Source organism: Heloderma suspectum, chromosome 13, assembly GCF_057233095.1.
Source record: "Heloderma suspectum isolate Gila_16-S chromosome 13, 16-S_ref, whole genome shotgun sequence".
NCBI lineage: Eukaryota > Metazoa > Chordata > Lepidosauria > Squamata > Helodermatidae > Heloderma > Heloderma suspectum.
Window position 1 is genome coordinate 6,208,031 of NC_139470.1, and position 24,185 is coordinate 6,232,215.

A 24,185-nucleotide genomic window follows, 5' to 3' on the forward strand; every position below is an offset into this window, starting at 1 on the left:
TTCGTAAGCCAGTTGTCTGTATCTACCTGCCAAGTATCAAGGAGAATTTTACCTCACTCCCACACCTGTTCAGAAATCTGGGGAAGTAACAGGGCAGCTTCTCACCACTCAGCAGAACAATACAGACAACTGGCTTCTTTGCATACACGTGGTGTTAGGTTACTGCTTGGCAGGCAGCCCTCTGTATCCATCCAGCATCGACCTAGGTTAGCAGCCATCTTTACTAATCATACTGATGCTATTGCTGAAATGGCCGTTATGCATTTCTTGACACACTGTGCAAAACATATGTATCTGGTGCCTGGCCTGCCCCATCGCTCGAACTTGGGTTATCAAAAAAAGAGCAGCTCAAGGCATATTGCAAAGCTTGATGGTAAAAACATAAGCCTCACTATGTGGAAGACTCGCCTTATTTCTGAAAGATGCTCATGAGGCACGGCCTTGGTGAGTGTGCTGCTTCTCGTGCACCCCGTGCTTCACATCTTGTTCCAGGCCTACTGGGCTACTTGCCCGCCCTTCCGGGCTACCCTACACATCTCAGTGGAGTGGCTTTAGTGGGGCTTGCGAGCCCCACTGCAACAGAAGCTACACAGCAGCAGGGCTTGGACAGATGACACCTTCAGCCACAACTTCATGAGGGATCCACCTCTCACCTTGCAAACGAATCTGCACTCTGAGGCTTGCACCATTACCTGACAATGGTTCTGTAACTTTTTGGTTGGCCGCCCAACAATGTAGATCTGTGGGGGTGGCAGGTTGATGGAGGTGTAGACCGAGACATCCTTAGTAGATCCGTAGGCCGCGTGGATCTTCATGTTGAGCTACAGGGGAGGAGGGGGGAAAAAGGCAAATGGATGCCTGCCAGAATAAAAACCGACACTGCGCCATGCCCTTGGTTTTGGCACAAGGGTGTGGCACCGTGGTACACCTGGTAGTGTGCTTTGGGCAGGAGCTGGAACGTTAACATAAGGGACGTCACGGGCGTTCGTGGAGAAGTGCTCGTAAGGATGAACGGCCTTCCTCAAATGCCCACAAGCAGGGTCAGCCTTCGCCCTGATCCTGCAAGCTGCCTCTTCCTCCTGCTCCAGGATTACCCAGCAACTTACTCCAGGGGAGGAGGAAGGTAGTGGTACCGAGGCTTCAGTGCTTTCCCACTGGGAAGGACGCAACTTGGAGTTCCAGTCCCAGGCTTCCCAGCAGGAAAGGAATACTGGGAGTGCCACCTCGGCCTCCTCCTCCACTCACCCCAAGGTAAGTCTGCCTTGTCTTCAGACATGGGAAGGGGGAGGCGTCAGCAGCGGCTGCAGGCATGTTCATTCACTCATTCAATTATTTGTCTATACTGCCTCATAGCAGAAGCTCTTTGGGTGAATCACAAAGATTAAAAACCATTAAAAATACTTTATACAAACTGCAAAATCATTTACATAAAAACATATACACAGACCGCACACACACACAAACAACATATATCTAAAAACAATTCTTTAAACAACGAACCAAAGACGATCCAAGACCTGATTAAAAAGTCATTATATGCTGCCAAAGGCATGAGAGGGCAGTTTTAACGTGGTGCCAAAAAGATAACAATGTTGGTGCCAGGTGGCCTCATCAGAGAGATCATTCCATAATTGGGGGGGCCATCACCAAGAAGGCCCTCTCCCTTGTCGCCACCCTCTGAGCCTCTCCCAGAGGAGGAACCTGGAGGAGGGCCTTAGATGTCGAGCACCTTTGAAGGATTTGCAGTTGTTCACTTGGAACATACTTGGAAAAATGGGTGTTGAGAGTTGGTTCAGCTTGAAAGGGAAAAGCCAACAGTAAAGAGTACCTATGAGCCAGTGCCCGTGACATTGTTGCAAGCCCCCTCTCCTCCCCTCCAAAATAATGTCCTGTACCTCTGAACTTCTGCTGTATGTTTAATTACACCACCGATGTGCTACGTAATCACTATTATATGATTTCTGAGTAATAATTATGTGCAATGGAGGCAACGTGGTAGAAAGACCAAGTGGCCCACAAGCCATTGTTATCCAATCACTATTATTATTACTATTATTATTGTTGTTGTTGTTGTTGAACATATTAGACATCTTTCTAAAAAAAAAAGGCTCACGGTAACTTACAATAGAATTAAAGCATACAAAATTTAAAACAGCTATAACAATTATTCATTAAAATACAACCACTACATAAAATCTATCTGTCTAAAATTATTTCTAGGCTTCCCTTAAAGGTAGAACTAAAATATCAGTAGCAACCATAAACAATTTGACTGATGCATGAAACAGCCCATCATATGCCATCAAATGCCTGGGAATACTCTTCCTGGAGGAGATGGCTATCAAAGGCTACTAGTCCTGATGGCTATATGCTACCTCCAGTATCAGAGGCAGTGAGCCTATGTACACCCGTTGCTGGGGAACATGGGTGGGAGGGTGCTGTCAGACTCAAATCCTGCTTGTGGGTTTTCTGTGGGCAGCTGGTTGGCCACCGTGTGAACAGAATGCTGGAGTAAATGGAGCCTTGGTCTGATCCAGCATCAGGGCTCTTCTGATGTAATACCACTTTTCTCCCCTCCACCCCAAGGCAGACATGGAACTTCAGCCTCAGGATGATCCCCAAACACAGACACGTGAAGCAGCCACGAGGGACTCCAGCGCCATCCTGAGTTGGATGCAAATAGGTCCTGTGCTTCTGAGCAGCTTTACCTACACATGCTGGGAGAGCCCTCGGGCTGTTTCTGTCTGAACTCTGGCCGTGCTGCCCCCCCGCCCCCCACTTACGTCTGTGATGAGGGACTTCAGGAAGTTGGCTTTGTGCCGCAGTGGGTCATGAACCAGCCCATCGCAGAATGAGACGATCCCGTGGGGGAAGTTGTGCTGTGCTAGCCAGGCCACCACCCGTTGCTTCTGCATGTCGGGTCGGCCTGTGACGTAGATAATGAGGTAGCCAAGGTCTTGCCAGTGCCTGAGAAGGGAAAGAGAAGGAAAAGGACCAAAAAAAAGGATATGAGAGCCAGGGTGGCATAGCGGTTAGAGTGTTGGACTAGGGCTTGGGAGATCCGGGTTCTAATTCCTGCTCCGCCATGAAACTGATTGGGTGAATTTGGGCCAGTCACTGACTCTCAGCCTAACCTACCTCACAGGGTTGTTGTGAGGATAAGACGGAGGAGGACCATGTAAGCCACCTTGGGCTCCTTGCAAGAAGAAAAAAGACAGGATATAAATATAGAAATAAAAAAGGTAATAATAATGAAGTAATATATGAAAGAGAAAATGAAGACAGCACATCACTCTGCCTTTTCAGTTGGAGCAGCAGCCTGCCAAAGCATGTCTCTCTGTTTCAACAGATCTATCGTTCCTAACAAGTCTTTGAGAAATTGCCATGTCAAAGACTGAACAGGAGCCTGTAATCAGCCCCACATATGTCCCAACTATGGCGGAGGGGGCCAAGAGAAAGGGCCTTCACTGTGTTGTTGTTCAGTTGTTCAGTCGTGTCTGACTCTTCGTGACCCCATGGACCATAGCACACCAGGCCTTCCTGTCCTCCGCTCTCTCCCGGAGCGTGCTCAAGTTCATTAGCCTTGTGATACGTTCCATGGGGTTTTCTTGGCAAGAATACTGGAGTGGGTTGCCATTTCCTTCTCCAGTGGACCACATTTTGTCAGAACTCTCCGCCATGACCTGTCCGTCTTGGGTGGCCCTGCACGGCATAGCTTATGGCTTCACTGAGTTACGCAAGCCCCTTCGCCACAACAAGGCAGTGATCCGTGAAGGGGGCCTTCCCTCTAACCACACCTAAAGTGTGGCACTCTCCAGCACAATGGCAGACACAAAACATTTCCAAAGCCCTCGTACCGTACTACATCGACTGCGCCAGCTCTGACTTTGGGGTCGCTGCCCATGATCGAGACGCTGGCTGCGAAGGAGCCATCAATGCTGAAGACCACAAACTCCGTCCCCCTGGGCAAAACAGTGATGTAGCTGTCAGCATACGTGTGGTCACCCCTAAAGGGAAAGGATAAAGGAGATACTGGGTTTGCTGGAGGCTGATAAGGGAGACAACTTGGTTTTGTTAGCGGTTTTGGGCACTTGCATCTCAGAGGGGAAGGATGGGATGCAAATTCCTTGGATAGCAAAATTCCTTCGATAACAGCAATTAGATGAGGCTTAAAGAATTCACTCCCTGTTCCAACACAAGGGGTGATTCTGTTTTAGCTACTGATAACAGAACACGAGACGGACACTGCCAAATCAGTCCAGAAGGTCCATCCAGTACAGCAGCGGTGGACAGACTTCAGGTCTCTGGGATCTGCTTTGTTTTTTTTACAAGGACCTCCAGGTTCTCCAGTCGGAGTCAGGTGCAAAATAGTGGCTCAGGGCAGACACATTCCTAGTGGAATTAAAGCACGTGGCCCAGACCAAGAATTGTTTACAGGATCAGAACTGAGCTCACAGTCCTTTTTTACTCAAAAATCCACTCCTGATTACGCCCCCCCCCCACCTTCTTCTTTTCAGCAGCCTGTTTTTAAGGGGACAAAGGTTTTTTGTTGTTGCTCTTGGTAAACAATTGGGAGCCACAGACCCTATGCAGCGGAGTTGAACCTCAGGCCTGCTGGCCAAATTTGGCCACCCTGGGGTTCCAATCTGGCCTTCTGGGATTCCCCAGAGGGCAACACTCCCCCCCACCCCCCCGGCATTGCCACCTTTCCCATGACTGAGGATAATTTGGTGGTTTTCACAGCCTTTCTTTTTTACTCTAGAGTTAGCACAGGGCCCCTGATCAGGACCCTAGCATAGGGTGCTTTAACCTTTCTCCCCTCGCTAGGTCCTGATCCAGATGGAGTCTTCCGCAGCTGTAATTTATATTGCCAAATGGTGACACATTTACTCTAATGTACCCATACATTTTCCATAACTGGGCAAACAGCAGCTGGTGAGGGGGTGGCCATTTTCATCAGGAAAACAGTGCAGGGGGATAGGGAAAAAAAGTTAGCTAGCTTTCCCTCAGTGCTGCAGTGCCGATCCAAATCGGATCCTCATGGAGCTGTGTTCTTGCTTTTGTTTCATTTTTTAAAATAAACATTTAGAGAGACGTTGGATCTCATTTAATTTAGCCCTGTCGATGCTTTTCATACCAGACTTACATTTTTGGGTGTTGTGTTGATTGACACTTCCTGTGTCCAGTTTTTTGCCCTCAACAACTGTAGCTCCATCTCAGGCTATTCCCGAGGGCTGCACCAATCACAACGTCTTGCAGTGAAACTTACCTGACCACCATTTTGACAGGATACACGCCAATCCCCAACCGCCTCCTCTCAGGGACAACGTAGGAAATTCTACCACTACTGTTGGTGACCTCTGTGTCAAAGTAAACCCATTCTCCTGATGGGGGCTGTGTCATTATATGAATGTCCACCTGTGGCACAAAGCAAGTTTAGGGAAGAAACCGGACTTGAATGGAGTCACCAATGGGGGTAGCAATTAACAGTGTAGCAAGCCACACCTCTTCTGATTTCAAGGTCTTAAGGTGTTCATCCTTCGTCACTCTTTTGATCATCTTCTTTGCTGTCTGGAGAAGGGCCCATAACTCACTTGATAGATCATGTGCTTTGCACACAGAAATCCCCAAGTTCAGTCCCTGGCACCTCCAGTTTAAAAATCTCACACAGTATGGCTAGGAAAGGCTTCCAATGCCTGAGATCTTAGAACAGCCTCCCCCAGTCTGGCACCCTCCAGGCATGTCGGACTATAACTCCCATGAGACAACCACTAGCAGTGCTGGCAGGGGATGATGAGAGCTGTAGTTAATGCATCTGGAGGGCACCAGGTAGGGAAAGGCTGTCTCAGAGAATCAGTCACAGTAGACTGTGAAGAGCTAATGAACCAATTGTCTGATTTAGTGTAAGCCATATTCTTATTTCTCCCTTATTTTTGACATTTATCATGACATTTACTTCAAAATAAGGGTAACAATATAAAGGCAATACAAAGAAAAATATACATAATAATAATATCGCTAAAGGCACAAAAGAATTCACGAATTAGAATTATTAGTCTATAACCAATATGCTTGTGGAACATCTACAGTAAAAGGAGCACGTGCAAGTGTGTGTTATTTAGTGCATGTGTATTAGTCAGAAAAAAACATAAGCAATTGTATTTGGTTGGAATTTGATCAAAATTTTGAAGAGCTTCAATACAGGAAATAAATGGAAACCATGGTGCCGTAATATCTTTCTTAAAGTTAGGATTCCTTGCTTGCTGCATTTGATGAGTAAGTTTATACATAGTCATAGTCTCTGAAAAGTTGGCTGCTTTAGAGACTTTAGTTGGCTGCGTTGGAGACTTCTACTTACATGCTATACATGACTTTGCAGCTATATACAATTGGATTGTAAGCTCCTTGGGGCAAGGACATGTACCTTTTGCTTAGGATACTCTGGAGATTACACTGATGGTGCTACATAGTCTACCTTCCTCCTCCTCTATATCTTCCTCCACCCTCCTCTACATACTACACCCTCCTCTGGTACTCCTCCTCCTCCTCTTCCTCCCAATATCAGCTACGCGAATCATTCGACCACTGGCAGAAAGGAGGGATATAGATGAACAAGATAAACAAAAATGCACATGCTGTCATTCCTGTCGAATACGATGCAGAAACAGTGTTAATCTTGCCAAATAACAAGGACATTCCTAATCAGTGTTTCACACTCCTAATAGAAAGAGGATTGGGATGCTGGATTCTGGCCTGAGTAAGCACGGGAACTAGAGAGAAAGAAAGGGATTGCAACAATAACCCGCATAAATAAAATTTTCTTGTTCCTAGAAATACCACCACATTGCTGTTGCCTAGTGCAGGAGAGACCAGATGCTTAAGAGGAACGCCTAAATGTTTGTTTATTTATTTACAATATTTGTATACCGCTCCATATCTAAAACAGATTTTGGAGTGGTGAACACAAAAGATAAAACAATAAAAGAATAAAAAGATTAAAACACCATATTAAAATTATACTTAAAAAAAAAAAAACCCAGAATGCCAAGAGAAACCATGGCTGGTCAGTTACGGAAAGCCACCTTGAACAGTGCTGTTTTCTGGAGGCGCTGGAAACAACACAGTGTTGGTGCCTGCTTGACCTCCAAGGGCAGGGAGTTCCAAAGAAAGGGGGCCACCACACAGAAGGCTCTTCTCCTGGTGGACTCCAGTCGGGCCATAGGTCCATGTGGAACCACTAGGAGCATGTTAATGTTAAGTTTCTCTTTAGCAAAAATGGCAATCAACAACTTGCGATATTCTATTCATGAGGTTCACCAGTTCCTGTGAATTAAATAGCTCCATTTCTAGGAACTACCGTTGGTATGAAAAATAGCGGTTTCCTGCATTACATCTGGTTTCAGGCTGCTGATTAACTCCAGTAATGTTGATCAGCCAATTCATTTTAAACCAGCATTTAGCACAGACCACATTTCAATTTCAGTTGGCCCAGATATTAGTTGCAATTATTCCCCTTATCTGTGGGAATTAACCTTCTTCCCTATAAGGCAAGCTTTTACTCCGCTCAGATTTCAGCTGATGCCCACTGAATATCTGGCTGGCAGATTTTCTAAAAAGCCAGCAAAAGATCGTTTCTGTATATGGGGATTAGGCCAAATTGAAGATGTAGTGCATTATATTTTATACTGCCCTCTATATAATTCACCTAGGGTTAAGTTCATTCTCCCTTTTCAGACCTCTCTAGAAGGCCTATCCAATGATCTTAAGATCAGGTGGCTGCTGGCGGACATAGACAAATTCGTCAGTTACAAAGTAGCTCTGTTCCCCAGTGACAAAAGCTAAGGGGAGTTTTGTTTTTCAAACATATGCTTAAAACCTTTTATTTGTATTTCCAAGGCTTTATTTGTGTTTTATTGGATTGATTGATCAATGTTTTATTAATATGTTTTATTGTGTTTTATATTGTAATGGCCATTGGCTATAAACAATGAAATATGAATGAATGTATAGTTGCCAATTGTGACACTTCAGATTTATATTGTGGCATGGAAAACACTGCAGAAATATATAATGGAACACTTAGTTTCTCCTCTGTTTAACAGGATCAGATGAGCCCTGTACTAAATCATACCTTTTCCCCTGTGAGTGTGACCATGTCTAATGGGCCATACATAAACCTTCCTGTTAACAACTGGAGACCGTCTTCATTGGCAATGGTATCGTTTATTCGGTGGTTGGCTGTGACATTCTGCAAAAGAAAGGAAAACAAGTTTGGCAGTTCTGCAGCTCAGGATGATCACCTACCAGCCTAAAGGGAATTGTAGATGCATCTCGGCATAGTATTCTTATTATTCTCTCTCTCTCCCCCTGCCCTCCCCCTCAAAATATTTCTAGGCTGCCTTTAAGGGTGGAATCTTTATTTGATTATATATTAATGAACGGAGCCTTCCTTTTCCACATATGTCAAAGTCCTTCAAACTGCATTGTATGAATAGGAGCAAGAGCCCTGCTGGATCAGGCCAAAGGCCCACCTAGTCCAGCTTTCTCTTTGCACAGTGGCCAACCAGACGCCCCAATGGGAGGCCCATGACAGGCTGTGAGTGCAACAGCACCCTGGTCCACCTCATGTTCTCCAGCAGCTGGTATACAGGGCCATACTGCCTCCAATACATGAGGTAGTACAAGCAAGAAGCACTGAAGAGCACTGCATGTGTGTTTCTTTAAAAGTTACCAGCAAGGAGCAATTATCACTATTTAATCTGTCTCTCAGAAACATGCTGGCTGAAGGCATTGTAGTTCTGGTAGCAGCAGCCAAAATGGTGGAGAAACTGAGGAGGATTTGGCATGGATAGGCAACCTGGAGCTTTCCAGAGGTTTTGGACTACAATTCCTATAAGCCCCAGCCAGCATGGTCAATGGTCAGGGATCATGGGAATTGTAGTCAAAAAGATCTGGAGCATACCAGGGTGCCTACCCCTAATACAAATGATTGTTCTTACCTCAGACACAAGTATAGCCCACATTTTGGTCTGGACACCCATTTACTGTGTCTAACAACTGTCCCCTTATGGGGACATGGAAACGCCCCATTCTCATTTTGATTTTGCAATGCTTTTGTTTTGTTTGAAGTGAAATTAAAATAACCATTTAAAAAAGTTAAAGCCGTTGTGCATCTTTTTTTTTGTAATGCATTGGTTGTATAACGTTGATTTTTGTAATGTCTTTGTTTGATGATGTGAAATTAAAAATTTAATTAAAACAAAGGTAAAGCTATTGTGAATAACTATTTTTATGTTCTGGTTATAATATAATGTTGATGTTTGTAATGTCTTTGTGCTGATGTAAAATGAAAAAAATTAATTAAAATAAAAGCAAAGCCATTACGAATAACTATTTTTATATGTTGGATGTGTAATATTGTTTTTGTAATGTTTTGGTGGTATTTGAGGGAGTAAATCTTTTTAAAAATAGAAACACTGTCTTTACCCTTAGCTTAACATGGGTCCTCTTGCGAAGCCACTTCTCCCTGGGCTTGGAAGGCGTAAAGATGGAGACCTCTTTCCCATCCAGCTCTAGAATACTGGAGTTCTCATGTCTTATTACCTGAGGAAAGAACAACCTGGTCAGTGATTTCTACAGAGAGCACAAGATGGAATCTCCAGCTACTTCGGAAAGCACCTGTTTGAAATGGAGTGCTCGTAGAGATGGCCTTCAACCTGGATGGCTTTAAAAGGGGATTGGACAAATTCATGGAGGCCAAATCTATCAACGGCTACTAGTCTTGATTGCTATATGTTCTCTCATGCCCCTGAATATCACTTGCTGGGGAACATGAACAGGAGGCTGCTGCAGCCCTCATGTCCTACTTGTGGACTACCCACATGCAGCTGGTTGGCTGTGGCGTGAACAGAATGCTGGACTAGAGGGACCCATGGTCTGATCCAGCATGGTTCTTATTTTCTTAAGATTAGACATGTTACTGAGCCATACTGGCTGTATATCTGCAGGGATTTAAAGACAGGGTTCGGTGTATTCCTACTTTTCCCCTGCCCATATTTTTTTTTAAAGAGAGATAGCAGTTATTTTGGATTAATTAACACAGAGTCACAAGTGAGATCCTGAAGAGATGACGGGGTGGACACAGATGAAGGGGTTAAAAAAAAACCCAGCTTGGATTGTGGCTAGAGTTTCCATTTGCATATTAAAAGTGCCAAAGAAACTACTGATGCCAATAAATAACACTTTATAGTGTCTTTGATGTTATTATATTGTCATAAATTAACATTACAATTTATCACATCTGGCGATATTTGGCCAGGTGAAGGACCAGTTATTTTTAAACACTCATCCAATGCTGGACTCTAATTCCCTTTGGCATACGACAGTTCTGCAAGAGAATAGACAATATGCCTTCCTTCATGGGACAAAGGTAGACATAAAACATCATTAATTGTGGTCACTTTGGGTTCTTCACCCAAAGTGTGAAACCAGCTTCCCAAATTGTCTTGCACACCTAAGGTTTCTTGCAAACTGAATGCTGGATCAGCTCTCTCAATCTTGTTCCCTCCTCATATGCCTTAACGGGCCTATTCACCTTAAAAAGACATTTTCAAAGAAACATATATACTTTGTTTATATCAGGGAGGCAAAAATTGCAGCCCCAGGCCACCCCACCAGCCCTATGTAGCTGCTTCCCGTACAAAATGGAAAAACATTCTAGGTACGGGGTCTATAGTTCCTATCATAGAAGCCTCATATCTAAAACACCCCGAGAACATCCTAGGGAACAGTGCTTGAAGGTTCCTGCCTTCTTCATAGGACCATACAGCCTGTTCCTAGAGCATTTTTTTCCTTTCCTCCTCCTTTTTTCAAAAAGGTTCAAATGTGGGAAGTCACAATCCTTCAGCAAAAGATTGTAGGAAGGAAAAGGGCAAGGAGCCAGGAAGGCTGTGTAGTTTGAGAACTGAGGTTTCTGGGGGGGGAGTGTTGGTTGTATTTGATTAATGCAGATACCAGGCCTCTAAAATGCTCTTGGGCAGGAGTTTGAGTTGGGTGAGTGAGTGGTACGTGTGTAAGTGGTGTGAGCTGTATGTGAATGTGTGTGCGTGTGTATATATGCATGCACCCCCTCACACACACCCCTGATGCAGCCCTTGTGGTCGAAAAGGTTGTGCACTTCTGGTATATATCCCCAACCTTCACTTAAAAGGGCTGGGGAATGTTGGAAGATGTAGGGCTTTTTTCTGTCTGAACATGCATAGGAATGCACCCTAAGTGTGTACAGCTTTAAAATACCAAATTTAATAACAAGCAAACATTTTGGGACTGGAGTCAATAATGCAAAACAGCATTTTTTCACAGTTTTAGAAAGTTTATTTTAATTGGACTATTTCAGAGTTTTTGCTTTTGCAGAAACTTGGGTCCAATAATTTTCATTAGGATCCTGAAACCCTGAGGTTAATAGAAAATTGAGAGGACTATGTAGGCAAGGAAGCTGTAACATCCTGTCACCAGAAGCACCGCTATACTCACTTACACTTTAGTGCTCATACTGCCGTCATGAAATTGGAATGCTTTGAGAAGGGTGCTTGTAAGCCATATTTGTTAAAAGAGATAGTCATTCATGCTGTTTGGAGGTTGCTTCAGACATTTCTGTTTGTGTAAATGAAAAGCAAATGAACTTGAGCACACTCCAGGAGAGAGCAGAGGACAGGAAGGCCTGGTGTCCATGGAGTCACGAAGAGTCGGACACGACTGAACGACTGAACAACAACAAATGAAAAGCAAAGTTTGCGACATGAAAATGAGATCTTCTCAGCCTCACAAAATCCCGCTGTGATTTAACACCAACACAGGACTATGCTTGTTTCAAGCCATGTGGGACTGACCTGTCTGAGCAGGAAGGAAACGACGTCTGTTGATTCCCAGTAGCTTGCGTGGAAGAGGTGTGGTAAAGCTACCGTGGGGAAGGCGGTCAGAGCATCAGGGCAGTAGAGGGCATAGTCTATCCTTTTGGTTCCCCACCATTTGGCAGCAACTGAGAACAAGACAGAAGGAGACAAACCCCAACATTTGGCCTTTTTTAAGGAAAAACGTAACAAACAATTAAACCCTTGTTTCAGGTTCTAAAGTCCATGGCTCTTCCAACTAAAGTACCAGACAACTTTCTGTGTGGGCATGTCAACGCTTTACACCAGTTTAACTGTTATGGCTTCTCCCAAAGACTCCTGGGGATTGTAGTTTGTGGATTATTCTCTCGTTAGAGTTTGCTAGTCCACTTCCCCAACAAACTACAATTCCCAGGACTTCTTGGGGAGAGAGGAAGAAGAGTAACTGTTAAATGATTCTATATTTGAAACCAGGTGTAATGTCTTGTGAAACTATCAAAGAAAACATGAGGAAGATGGGCTGATCCTTTATTATATCAAGCAAGAGACAACAATGCAGGACAGATATTAATTGGGTGTAAGTCCATCCTCAGGATGTACCGAGGCAGGGTAGTTGTCTCTGTACCCACGATAAGGGTATTCATTACCCTTTACTGCCTGTCTACAAAGTCCTCCTGGTATACCTGAACTGCAATGAACCCAGTCACCAGTATGCCTTTTAAAAACAATACTGAGAAGGCAGGAAACTATGCATGTGCATCTTGGAAAGTGAAAGTGTGGAACATGCTTTATAAGCACCAACTCATCAGGCTCCCCTCTTCACCCCAGCATGACTATTCCGTGAGACAAAAGGCATGTTATTTCGTAACATGACTGTTTTCTCTCCACAGATACACTGAGGGGTTCTCCACACCAGGCTTTTTATCCTGTAGCTTAACAGAGCTTCTGCTTCAAGAGTCTTTGCAGGATTAAGATCGGCTCCTTACATGGGCTGACATGGGCTTTTCCCCCTTTGTCTGCAAGTTCCACACGTTTCATTATACAGCCACTAGATGGCACTGTGTTATAGTGGAACTGCGCAATTTCACACAGCCACTAAAGTGGATGAACATTTATTACTGTATTATCCCCAATCTTTTAAAAACTGGGATAAAGGGTCAGAAAGCACAGGAGATGCCCTGAAGGTTGATGACATCATGTAAAGGACCCATAAACTTCTGTGAGTGACCAGTCATGAGCATGCAATAAAAGTCTCATATAGAAATGCTTTGACTGGGTTCCCACTGCATTTATCAGCTACATGATCTGTGCAACCATGACAGTGCACACATTTACACTTTTCTTCGTTCACTGAGTCCTGCCTAAGGGCCAAGCTCAACATGACACGGAAGCTCTATGAACAAGTTCTCCCAATTGTTTTTTATTTAAAAGCAGCCAGGGGTTGGGGGGCGGGGAGAGCTCAGGGATGAACCCTTTCCATCTGCACCATTTCTCCAATTGAAATTCTTAAGTTTTTATTTGTCCTGTATGTGTTGCCATATAGGACAAATAGCTTTTGTGAAAGGGGGGGGGGGAGGAAGGGAAGAGATTTCAAAGAAAAAAATGGCATGGGAGGGAGGGTTATTCCCCCACCCCACCCCAGAGCTACAGTTGTGGTCTAGATTAGAGTCCCTGTGGCTGCTTTTAATTAATTAATTTACTGTACTTTTAAACTGCCCAGTAACTGAAGGTCTCTGGGCAGTGTACACTACATTAAAAACATAAAATACAAACATTAAACAAGAAATGAAAATAGCCCAGAATAAAACCAGCAGCAAAGAATAAAACCATCACGGCCCATAAATTGTTTTCAAAATTGTGGGAGATCCTATTTGTGGATCTCTCACAGCATTTCTAGTTTAGCGCTAACCTCCATATTTGAGAAAGTAAGAGAAGAAATGGCCATCAGTTAAAGACGGTGGTGATGAAGAGTTCTCCTTCCCTCTTCATTTTCCCTTCTCACTGAGAAATAACCTATGGCTGCGGCTGGCTTTGTGGGGTTGCGGGATAAATTCCCCTTTATCAGACAGTGAAGCTTTGTTGGGGAATACCTCGAGAGAATCTTCTGTGACCACAGAAGCTCCAGGGGAATGTTTACACTATGGGTAGGCTCGACTGCAATTTCCTCTCTCCAAAGAAACCCAGGAAACTCTAGTGCTTTGAAGGGGGCTCGGATCTATTAATCACTCTATTAGCAACGTTCAGAGGTGAGCGCTAATCTTCATGTAGCCAAAACAGGACCACCCACATGGAGTGGGGGGGGGAGATTGGTGTGCTCAGGGGGACTTAAGGGTTTGCAGAAGTACAAAATAATATTTCATTCCCCGCCACCTCCAAAACAGCCCAGTGAGGGCTGAGCATGGTCAGTGGCTACCTGTGGGGTGGGGAAACAGAATGAAGTATCCTGAAAGAGAACATGGTTGGGGCACAGAACCAGGAACAGAACTCACTGCAACAGTTTGTTGCAGATCTCACTCGGAGCATAGAATTCTCAGCCCCTTCAATAAACTGCAGTTCCCAGGATGCCCTGGGAGAAGCAAAGACAGTTAAACTGGAAGTCTTGAAACTGAATGCTGTAGATCTGTAGCACAGATAAATCCCACAGTAAACGAGGAGAAAACAATGGGAGATCCTCAGAGGCTGCAGAGGAAGCTTCCTGTGATGAGTCTTTGGCAAGGCCTCTGGAACAGAGGGAGACGTGATTTGGTGCCTACTCACCTAGGCACCAAATGCTCTTCAGCAAAACCAATGTGGAAGATCACCAGATCAAACAATCCATGGTCCCAATGTCTTCAGGAAGTTCCAATGATGCCTGATTGAACAGCCACTTACCATATGTTATATTCCATGAGAAACCACCTTCGCATACCTACCATTTCTGGATATCTCATTTTTAAAACACACATTTATGCACATGTAAATCAGTGATGGAACATAAAAAAATGTGAGTGTCAAAAGAAAGGACAGGAAGCATTTTGTGGAGGAAGGAATCCCTCCCCCTGCACCCTTCTCACACCAGCTCTTCTATACACTCCTTGATTTGCAATTTAAATGCAAGACACAGGAGAAGGAAGTCAAGCATTGGCTGTTAGGAGAACGCTCATTCATCTGCATGCAGGTCACAAGCTGGCATTTTGACAGGAAGCTCCAGTCAACATGCTGGATTTTTCAAATATATATTTCTCTCCCTTCCAGCAGAAGTCCACATCAGAGAATATTATCAGAAACAAAACTGATGAAATACCGAACAAGACCAAATTTTGCTGGGCTCTAAATGCTAAACACTCCAAAAATCTGTAAAAAGGCTGCCTTATGTTCCTTTGGCTGGAGTTCCCAGATTTCTGATGTACATAGATAGCTGGACTTTTCAGAACACATTAACAATTATTTCTGCTCCTAAGTCAAAGGTCATCTCATAAGTGTAGACGTTCCAACTTTCTCCTTCCTGTTCAAAGACATGCAGGTCATTTTGGGATTCTCCGAACAGGGCAGTCAAGGATAACCCCATTCCTCAAAGAAACGGCAGTTACATGCAAGATGTTAAGATGAATCAGAGTGTACTTTATACCCACAGCTGGCTGTTAGTGGCATGAAGGTTAATCTTCAAAGCAGAGAGAAAACAGCAGTGTTTGTTAAACCGCACACCAGGACTGAGAAGTGCCCCAAAGAAAGTAGATGGGTTGGTTCTGGAGATGACGGAAGAGGTTAGTGAGGGAGTGCTGCTTCTTGATCCCCCTGTCTCTCTCCAGAATACCTTTATCGATGTCGAGGTCTGGGACCTGAAGAACGGAATCCACTTCCCAATGGGAGCATCTCCCAAACCTTCCTCCTAAAGGATTCTGGGGCCTTTCGGGTTTAGACGCCCCATGCCTTTTGGGTGAGGGGTGGGTGGGGGATTTGTGTGGGAGGGCAAGCAGGGCTAGAAGGCTAAACCCCCTGGAGCGGTCGAGATGGTTTTTGTTTTCTAAAAGGAACAACATTAAAAAAAAAAAGAAAGACAAAACAAAACGAAAATAAAACACATCCTCGTTAAAACGAACACAGTCCATGCAAAAACAGAACGTAATGTATCGGGGCTACGGAACGGAACTGCGAAAGAAATACTTGGGTTGCTTGAGAATCAACAGTGTCTTTTGCATGCCCTTTGGCCTGTCCTCTTAGGTCTGGAACCTTTTTGCAGACGATACCAAATGAACAGTCGGGCAAGCTGGGGAATACAGAAACAGACCCGCTCGGTACAGCGCCAAGGGGGTCTTGAACTGCGGATTCTTGCAGAGGGATGTCGCAGATGTACCCCCCTGCACCACTGTTGTGACTTCCACAAGAGGAAGCTAAGGGCCTGCGCTCTGCTGCACTACGGCACCTCCACTGTCAGTGGCCAAAGGGTGGTATTGCAATTTCCAGCTCAGAAGAGATCAGGTGACTCAGCCAACAGGATCCCACCTCATAGCTGCTGACTGCAGCTTGGCTCTTCAGTGTGAGCAACACATCAAGCAGAAGCCGACTGAGATGTTCCTGGACTGCCCATCTCCACTTCCTTGCCAGGTTACTGCAGACTGCTACCCCCAACATACCTCCTTCCTTTTAGCTTGCTCAGATCCCGGAGAGCAAGTTTCTGGTCCTCATGCCTACATAGGAAGGTGTGTACTCAAGACTCAGGACTTGTGGATTGCTACAGTGGCAGATCTCTTCCCAACAGAACACACAGGAACATCCTTCTACGGGGAGAGGGAGGACACCCAACTCCTCTGTAGCAAGGAGGGGAGACCCTATTATATGCATGGAACCCCAGCAACATGCTGGGAGCAGTGATAATCACATGAACTGAACTCAAATGAATTTGAAAAGTTCAGCGGCCTTTCCTCAGGGGTGGAAGAGTCAAAATCATAGTTGCCAGATCTGACGGTTTTCAAAGTCAACAAACTTGGGGACAGAAAATGACACAAGGGATAAAACCAAATGTATGGAGAGTTCCATTTCCTGAAGGACACTGCAATGGTCTGGGTGCCACCGTCTTCATCATTACTCAAACCAGGGTGCTGGAGAAACTGTTCCCCTAACCAGTCAGCTGCGCTTCTTAAGATTCATACACGCCTTGTCAGTCTATTACATCCTTCCCCAACTGGGTGTCCTCCAGATGTTTTGGATTACAATTCCTAGCATTCCTGACCACTGGACATGCTGGCTGGGTCTGATGGGAGTTGAAGTCCAAAACAATTGGAGGCACCAGGTTGGGGAAGGCTGGCCTATGAAGCTCCTTTATTGTGAGACCATTTAGTACTGTTTGCATCAATGGGCAGCGTGTTCAGGCAGCAGACTTTCCCAGCCTTTTAATACCCTGATCTTTTTAACAGGAGATGTTGGGAACAAACCTGGGACCATGTTAGGGAAGGGGCAGAAATTAGTTCGTGATAATTTGCACTTCCCAAGCCAGTATGTGAACCAAAACTCAGTTATCCTTTGGTTGTCATGCTTTCCCAAATTTTACAATGCAGTTTTCCAATTAAAAAATACCAACATTAGGGAAAAGTAGGCACAAAACTGCATACATTAGTGAAAATAATGTACAAAAATGCATTAAGGAAAGTTGCTTGCAAAAAATTGCACATATTAGGCAAAGTGCATTAAATGCACATATTAGAAGAATTGCACATGAAAATGCATGCATTTTTTCTTGCATACTTGAAAAGATGTGCAAACTGATGCGCAAACAGGAGGAAACAAACTTAAGACTGGAAAAATGAGAAACTGAGGGCAATCAAAACTGAGGGATTCGTTCATCCCTCGACCATCACAGAGATACTCCAGAATCAACTTTTTAAGAGCCATCTTCAAAGTTTTAGGCAAGGGTGGAACACCATAAACATTCTTAGGAGCCACATTCTGATATTTTGAGGCACCCAGGATTTCCCCATTCCTGCTCAGGGATGACTCATGTACGACACACCTTTGTCACCACGCAGCTTCCTTCCTAGATAGGAAGCAAGGTTATCATCTGGAAGAAATATCATATAACCCTACCCTGTACTTTATATCACTTCTGGTAAGGTTACAAGGTAACACATCTTAATGTGATAGGGGTGGGAACTCTGGAACCATCCCATTATATTTTAATATTGTTGAAGGAAGCAATGGGCTTGGTCTTACTTCTCCACTTACCCCCACCTCACCCGCACCCCCATCTGCAATATGGGGAATAATACTGCTTTACTTCACACGGTTGTTATAAAGATTACCACTAGGTAATGCACAAGAAGCACTTTGGATACTTGAAAGCACCAGACAAATGTAAAGTATTAAAGCGGAACCAGCTTTTAAAGGCTATTACTTCCAGAAGGGCTAGCCATTGCTCCTCCTCCCCACCCTGTCCACCCCGAGGAGACGGCTTGTTCTTTTAGGCAGGAGTTGTTTTCTCAGGTTAACAACCTGGGGATGATGAATTTCGACAGAGTAAATGACCACAAAGAAGCAGGCTTGCACTGCTCCAGTGAGTGTTATTGGCCTTGATGAATGGACGTGGCACTATCAGTCACTATTTTTTGACCTCAACACTGAGGTTAATCAAACATTAGCTACTCCAGAAAATTTACTTGAATGGCTCAATGACATTTGAGAATGGTCTCAAAAGTGGAGGTTAAAATTTTTATCTCCCAGCTAAAGAATAATAAAGCAACCAGGTGTTTCAAATCTAGCATTAGCTGGTGGGATTCTTTGCTGGCTTTCTAAAAGTCATTTATTGATTCAACAGGTTTAATACCTGAATGGTGAGTTACCGCTGTGATTTAAAAGAGGCTCTAAATCTGATCCAGCAAATTATCACCCAGTTGATTTGCTATGTGTAATCAGCAAACTTTACACAAAGCACCTCTAATAAACGAACTGACTGGATACAAGAGGAAGCTTCAGTCAGGGTAGATCTCCCGTAGACCACTGCTTTGTTCTAACCCATCAGTCTGTCCTTCAAAGCTGTCTGGAGTGTTGGCAGGGGGAACTAATGGGGAAAGACTCAATTCTGAGGTTGGGGGGAGGGGTGGGGGGAGGAACACTTACTGTTGGCTATGTTGGAAGCCGTGTAACTGTCTGCCATTCCCGAGACCTGGCTGGCAATGCTGGCCTCACTAGCTCTCCGGAAGCCCCTGAACTGGGGGGCTGAAATGGGAGCGGAAGGGGACACGTTTTCCACGAAGACGCCACCATGAGACTGAACAACATCCGCTACGGAGACGAAACAGGGAAATCAAGAAGGTTAGACCAAACAGAGACAGAGCATGGCGAAACACACAGGATGCCAAAAACCAAATCAAGCTGACACACGCACACATACGCAAGGCAGAAGACCACCATATGGATGCCAAATCAAACCTTTTGAAGCAGATTGGGAGGAATAAGAGTTTCAACGGATGTCGGATGAGAGAAAAATAAACGAACACCAGCACAAGCACCAAAACAAATAAGGTCCACAGCTCTGTAGCCATTTCCTAAACAATGAAAGCGAAAGGATCACCTTGGAATCAAACAGAAATACCAAACCTCCCTATGTGAGCCTTAGCTGGGTTCACACCGATATGCAAAGCTTGTACGGAGCAGTAATTTCCAAACGGTGTTCCAGGAAATTCTGGGGGTTCCTCGGAAGCTTTGCAGGGGTTCTCCAATGCGAAGATCAGTGGTGGTGGACAAGCATCCACAGAAGACTGTTTACCAGTGCGACCGATCTTCCCTTACAAAGTGTAGCTGCAGGGAGTTTTGGGTGCATATTCTCAGTTCACATGGGCCAACAGAAATAAGGCCATGGGATCAAGCCATCCGTCATGCAGTGGAAGCTGGTGGCTCCGATGTCAGTGGGGCGGTGATCCACTCTGGGTTTCAGTCAGAACCAGTCAGAACTCTAAAGGAGCTGTCCAAGTTGTGAACTTCTGACTGGTTCGGACTGAAACCCAAAGCGGATCCATTGCCCCACTGACATCAGAGCCCCTAGCTCACACTGCCTTCATGTCAACTGACAGCACACCCTAGAACGTATCCCAGAGTCCTTTGCAATGCAGCAGGGTTCCTCGGCAGCTGCGGGGAAGGACTCCCCGAATGTATGAGGCTGGCAAAGCACAGGGGCCGTGTTGGCCAGGATATGTGGATGGAACCCCTCTCCCCATCGTGTGTGCCTTTTGCTGTCTGCAAAGGCTCTCACCCAGGAATCACTAAGCCTCCTCCCAGCCCAGGGTTGCAAGCAGGGAGACTGTCTACATTCGTCTCATCCATGTTTTCCCTGCATTTCAGCATTCCGAGTTACCTGGTCTTGTTTCCAGAGTGGGACTGATCCATTTCCCCCATTTTATTGCCAAATTTTGTACAGAGCACTGTGCATTTATTTATTTAAGGGCACAATCCTATGGAGATAGACATCAGCCCCCGAACTTAAAGACTGATGCCTACAGCTGGAGCATGGAGGGGATCCTCTCCACCATGCTCCAGCCGCCCCGCATGTGTGGCTAGACGCACGTTTTCGTGTGTCTAGCCGCAGATTCAGGGAGGGAAGGGGCCCGGAGATGTGATATGAAGCTGTCTAACGTGTCTTTCGCAGTCTCCTCTCCTTCCCACCCCCAGGACCACCTCCTTTTCACCCTCTCTGTGCTCTGTTTACGAGCACAGAGACAGCAGCGGCGTGGAAAGAACTGTGCCAGCTACAAGGGGGCAGGGGAGGGGGCGAGGAATGCAGCTTCTGGAAACCAAGATCAGACGACCCCAGTTCCCAGAAACCAAAAAATCCTATGGCCGTCTAGACAGTATCTAGTGGCCATAGGATTGCTTTCTTAAAATAGTTTTAACCTGTCTTTCAAGGGCGCGCTGCCCACCCAAGGTGGCTCACAAGACTCTAACACACATGCAAATACCATTTAGAAACAAAAACTTGTCAGTAGCTTTTCTTCTTCTTCTTCAAAATACAGTACAATTCAACCAAAATGCAGACTGGAATAAATGTGCCTTTGGTTGTTTTGTTTTTTAAACAGCAGCAAAAAACCACTCTGTATGCTCATTTTGCAATCGCTTTCAGGTCTTTCATTTATGCCTTTTTTTACCTCCCTCTACGTTACTGATGTGCATAAAACCAATCTTGAAATCACCATACATATGAACAACCACTGCTTTTCTGCAGTTTTAGCAGTGGATATGTGTGCTTTGGAAAAGTGGGGCAGGAGGAAAGTGCAAATGAGCCACAGAAAATTAAAGCTGCAGCAAACTGCACACACTCCAGTTCCAGAGTAAATGTTTAGAAATGTTGCTCTTTAACCTGGAATTCAGAAGAAGAAAACATGGAGCAGAGCTTCTCTGTGGAACAATAAAGGAGCGGAATGGAAGAAATCTTGTCCTGAGCTGCAAGGAAAAGCTTTGGCTGTCTAGATACAGACCATGGGGCCTGCACAGCTTACCTCTGGTCTAATGCCTTTATCTTGTAGGTGTGGTTTGGGAGAAAGTCTCTAGAACTGGACAGCGATGTGCCCTTCCCTATGCAACAGCAAAATAAAACAGAAAACTAAACTTTGGGGCAGTCTCTTCGTTAGAATTCAAAATTTCAAAAGGGTCTTGCAGCACCTTAGACCAACCAATTATGATAGCACCAGCTCTTGTGGATTGCAGTCCACTTCATTGGTTGCATGAAGCTTTGCCCTGAGTTACAGAGGTATATATACAATACATGCTTGTGGGGGGACTGTGAACACCTGCAACTCAGGATGACACTTCGTATAACCGATGAAGCGTGGGGAGGAACAAGCCAAAGCTGAACCCGGACAAGACCGAGGTACTTTTGGTGGGAGACAAGAGGAGGCTGGTGGATGTCGACCTGGTGTTGAATGGAGTACGACTACCCTTGAAAGACCAGGTCCACAGTCTGGGGTCATCTTAGACTCCCAGCTGTCCATGGAGGCTCAGGTGTCAGCTGTGAGCTGGACAGCCCTGTACCAGCTCCATCTGATACGGTGGCTGCACCCCCACCTTCCCCACCATCCGCTCCCATCAGTAGTACATGCCCTGGTCTCCTCTCGTCTAGACTACTGTAATGTGCTCTACGTGGGATTACCCTTGAAGACGCTTTGGAAGCTGCAGCTGGTGCAAAACGCAGCGGCTCACCTGATTAAAGGCAGCTGCTGGCAAGATCACATTACTCCAGAGCTGAAGGAGCTGCATTGGTTACCAGCTGTTTTCCAGGCCAAATTCAAGGTGTTGGTTTTGACCTTTAAAACCCTATATGGTTCCGGCCCAGCTTATCTCAAGGAGCGCCTCCAGCAGCACCAGACAGGCCTTGGATGGCCTTCTCTCTGTTCCATCAGTCAGGACAGCTAGGCTGGTGAGGATGAGGGAGAGGGCCTTCTCTGTGGTGGCCCCCACTCTGTGGAACTCCCTCCCTAGGGAACTTTGCCATGCCCCCTCTTTAATGAGCTTCCGCTATGCATTAAAAACATGGTTGTTCAGGCAGGCATTTGGGGTGGGTTAGGGTATTTTCTAAATATGATGTTTTTAATGTAGTATTTTATTGCTTTAAATGGTTCTTTTGTTGTACATCGCCCAAAGTGGCTGGGTGACCAGCCAGATGGGCAATTAATAAATTTAATAAATAAATAAAAATAAATAAAAGCAGACTTGGTCCACAAAAGCTTATACCATTGCGAATTTGTTAGTCTTTAAGGTGCCACAGCACTCTTAGTTGTTTTTGTTGGCACAGACTAACACGGCTACCCCCCTGAGAATTCAAAATATCTTTTAGATATGGCTGGTCTGATTAATCTTGATGGAACCATTTTAATTAGTTTAATGGATTCTCCTTGCCTTGTCCCTCTGTAAGCTGTCACAGCTGGTGCCCTCGAACAGCTAAATGGTATTGCAAATACGGATGTTCCTTACGTGGACTACTGCAGTTCCTGACCTGGAAGGGTTCCTGTCCCCAACACAGCACCTTTTCACAAAGAAAAGGCACTGGTCGCCCAGTTCTTCGGCTTCTCCCCTCTGATGCAGCATGTTCTTATCTGCATCTTGCTTTGATCTGCTGAGTTTCCACAGCCACGGCATGTTGCTGTTGAGCTGTAGCACAGCCTCTTGCACTGTGCCATGCTGCGTAGCAAGATCTTGTTCACACTGTGAACCTCTTCAGTGAGAGGAATTTGAGAGCAAAGCTGCTGAGCTCCGATAAAAGCGAGAGTCAGCCAGGTGTGAGAGCAGAGTCTAGATCAATCAGGTGGTGTGTGGGCCAGGAGCAGAGCGAAGGAGGGGAAGTTGCACAAAAGGGTTCCTCTTCCCAGGAACAAGGGGTCCTTGAGGATGTGAGTTATAGAGATGTATTTAGTTAACTGATGAAGCAAGATGTCATCATGCTCAGAGTTTCCCCACCCCTGCCAGCAGCTGCCAATGAGATGTTGGGGAAATTCTGAACGCAATGATGTCACAGCATGCATCGTCTTTTAATTCTTTTTTTAATTTCTAAACCGCCTCCCAACAAAAACAAGAACAAAAATATAGGGCAGTGTAAAAGCAATACAATCATATAAACGCTATGAAACAAAAGCAATCTGTAAAAACTGCAGTGGTTAAAAATCACACTGAGGCAGATCAGTAGCATATCATGCATTCCCTGGTAGCTTCAGGCCTGTATTAGAGGTCTTTACCTCGCTTCCGAAAGCTCAGTTTGAGCGTAAGCAGGAAGAAAGGGCGATCCGCTCCTATTACTTTCACAAGTCAACCATCATCTTGCAGTGTCTTCCCAATGGAAAATTCAAAAAGAAATGTGGCCATGCAGAGCAACAGCAGCAGCAGCACTGGTGCAACAAAAAAGTAACTCGATTTTGGAAGCAGAAACCATTAGAGAAACCGGGGTCTTGAAAGCTTTCCCATATAAACAACAGATGTTACTCGTAAGCAGAGTCTACATCAATACTACACGCCTCGCACCCTTGAGGATCTGGATGGGACTTCCTAACTGCAATAAGAATCTAGTGCAGCCTCACAGTGATTTTAGTAGCACAGAAGGGTGCCAGTTCTGCAGCACTTTTCCTGAGGCTGCAATCCTATACTGGAAATCAGTACTGTTGAGCTAAATGAGGCTTGTTTCTTGAGTAGACATGTATAGAATTGCACTGTGAGAATCTTGTGAGATTTGTGGAGTTTTGTTTTATCCTTTCTTTTTCAAACAACAAAATTACAGGCTGACTAACTTTTAAAACCAAATTTGTAAAGGACCCTGTTGGTTACTAGTCCATGTTGTTGAGAAATGCT

The 24,185-nt window shown here is 45.0% G+C and overlaps 1 protein-coding gene across 2 annotated transcripts in view; it reads right to left on the bottom strand.

The window, feature by feature from the left end:
* Positions 1-24,185, bottom strand: part of PITPNM2 (phosphatidylinositol transfer protein membrane associated 2) — a 221,909-nt gene that overhangs the window by 1,549 nt on the left and 196,175 nt on the right. For both annotated transcript variants that reach the window (XM_084820036.1, XM_084820035.1), the window contains 9 exons: positions 18,978-19,142; positions 15,682-15,891; positions 11,889-12,037; positions 9,487-9,603; positions 8,132-8,248; positions 5,270-5,418; positions 3,858-4,007; positions 2,784-2,967; positions 693-821 (listed from right to left, as the gene is read on the bottom strand). In XM_084820036.1, the coding sequence (XP_084676162.1) occupies positions 693-821; positions 2,784-2,967; positions 3,858-4,007; positions 5,270-5,418; positions 8,132-8,248; positions 9,487-9,603; positions 11,889-12,037; positions 15,682-15,891; positions 18,978-19,142 (1,370 nt within the window). The remainder of the gene's footprint in view (positions 1-692; positions 822-2,783; positions 2,968-3,857; positions 4,008-5,269; positions 5,419-8,131; positions 8,249-9,486; positions 9,604-11,888; positions 12,038-15,681; positions 15,892-18,977; positions 19,143-24,185) is intronic.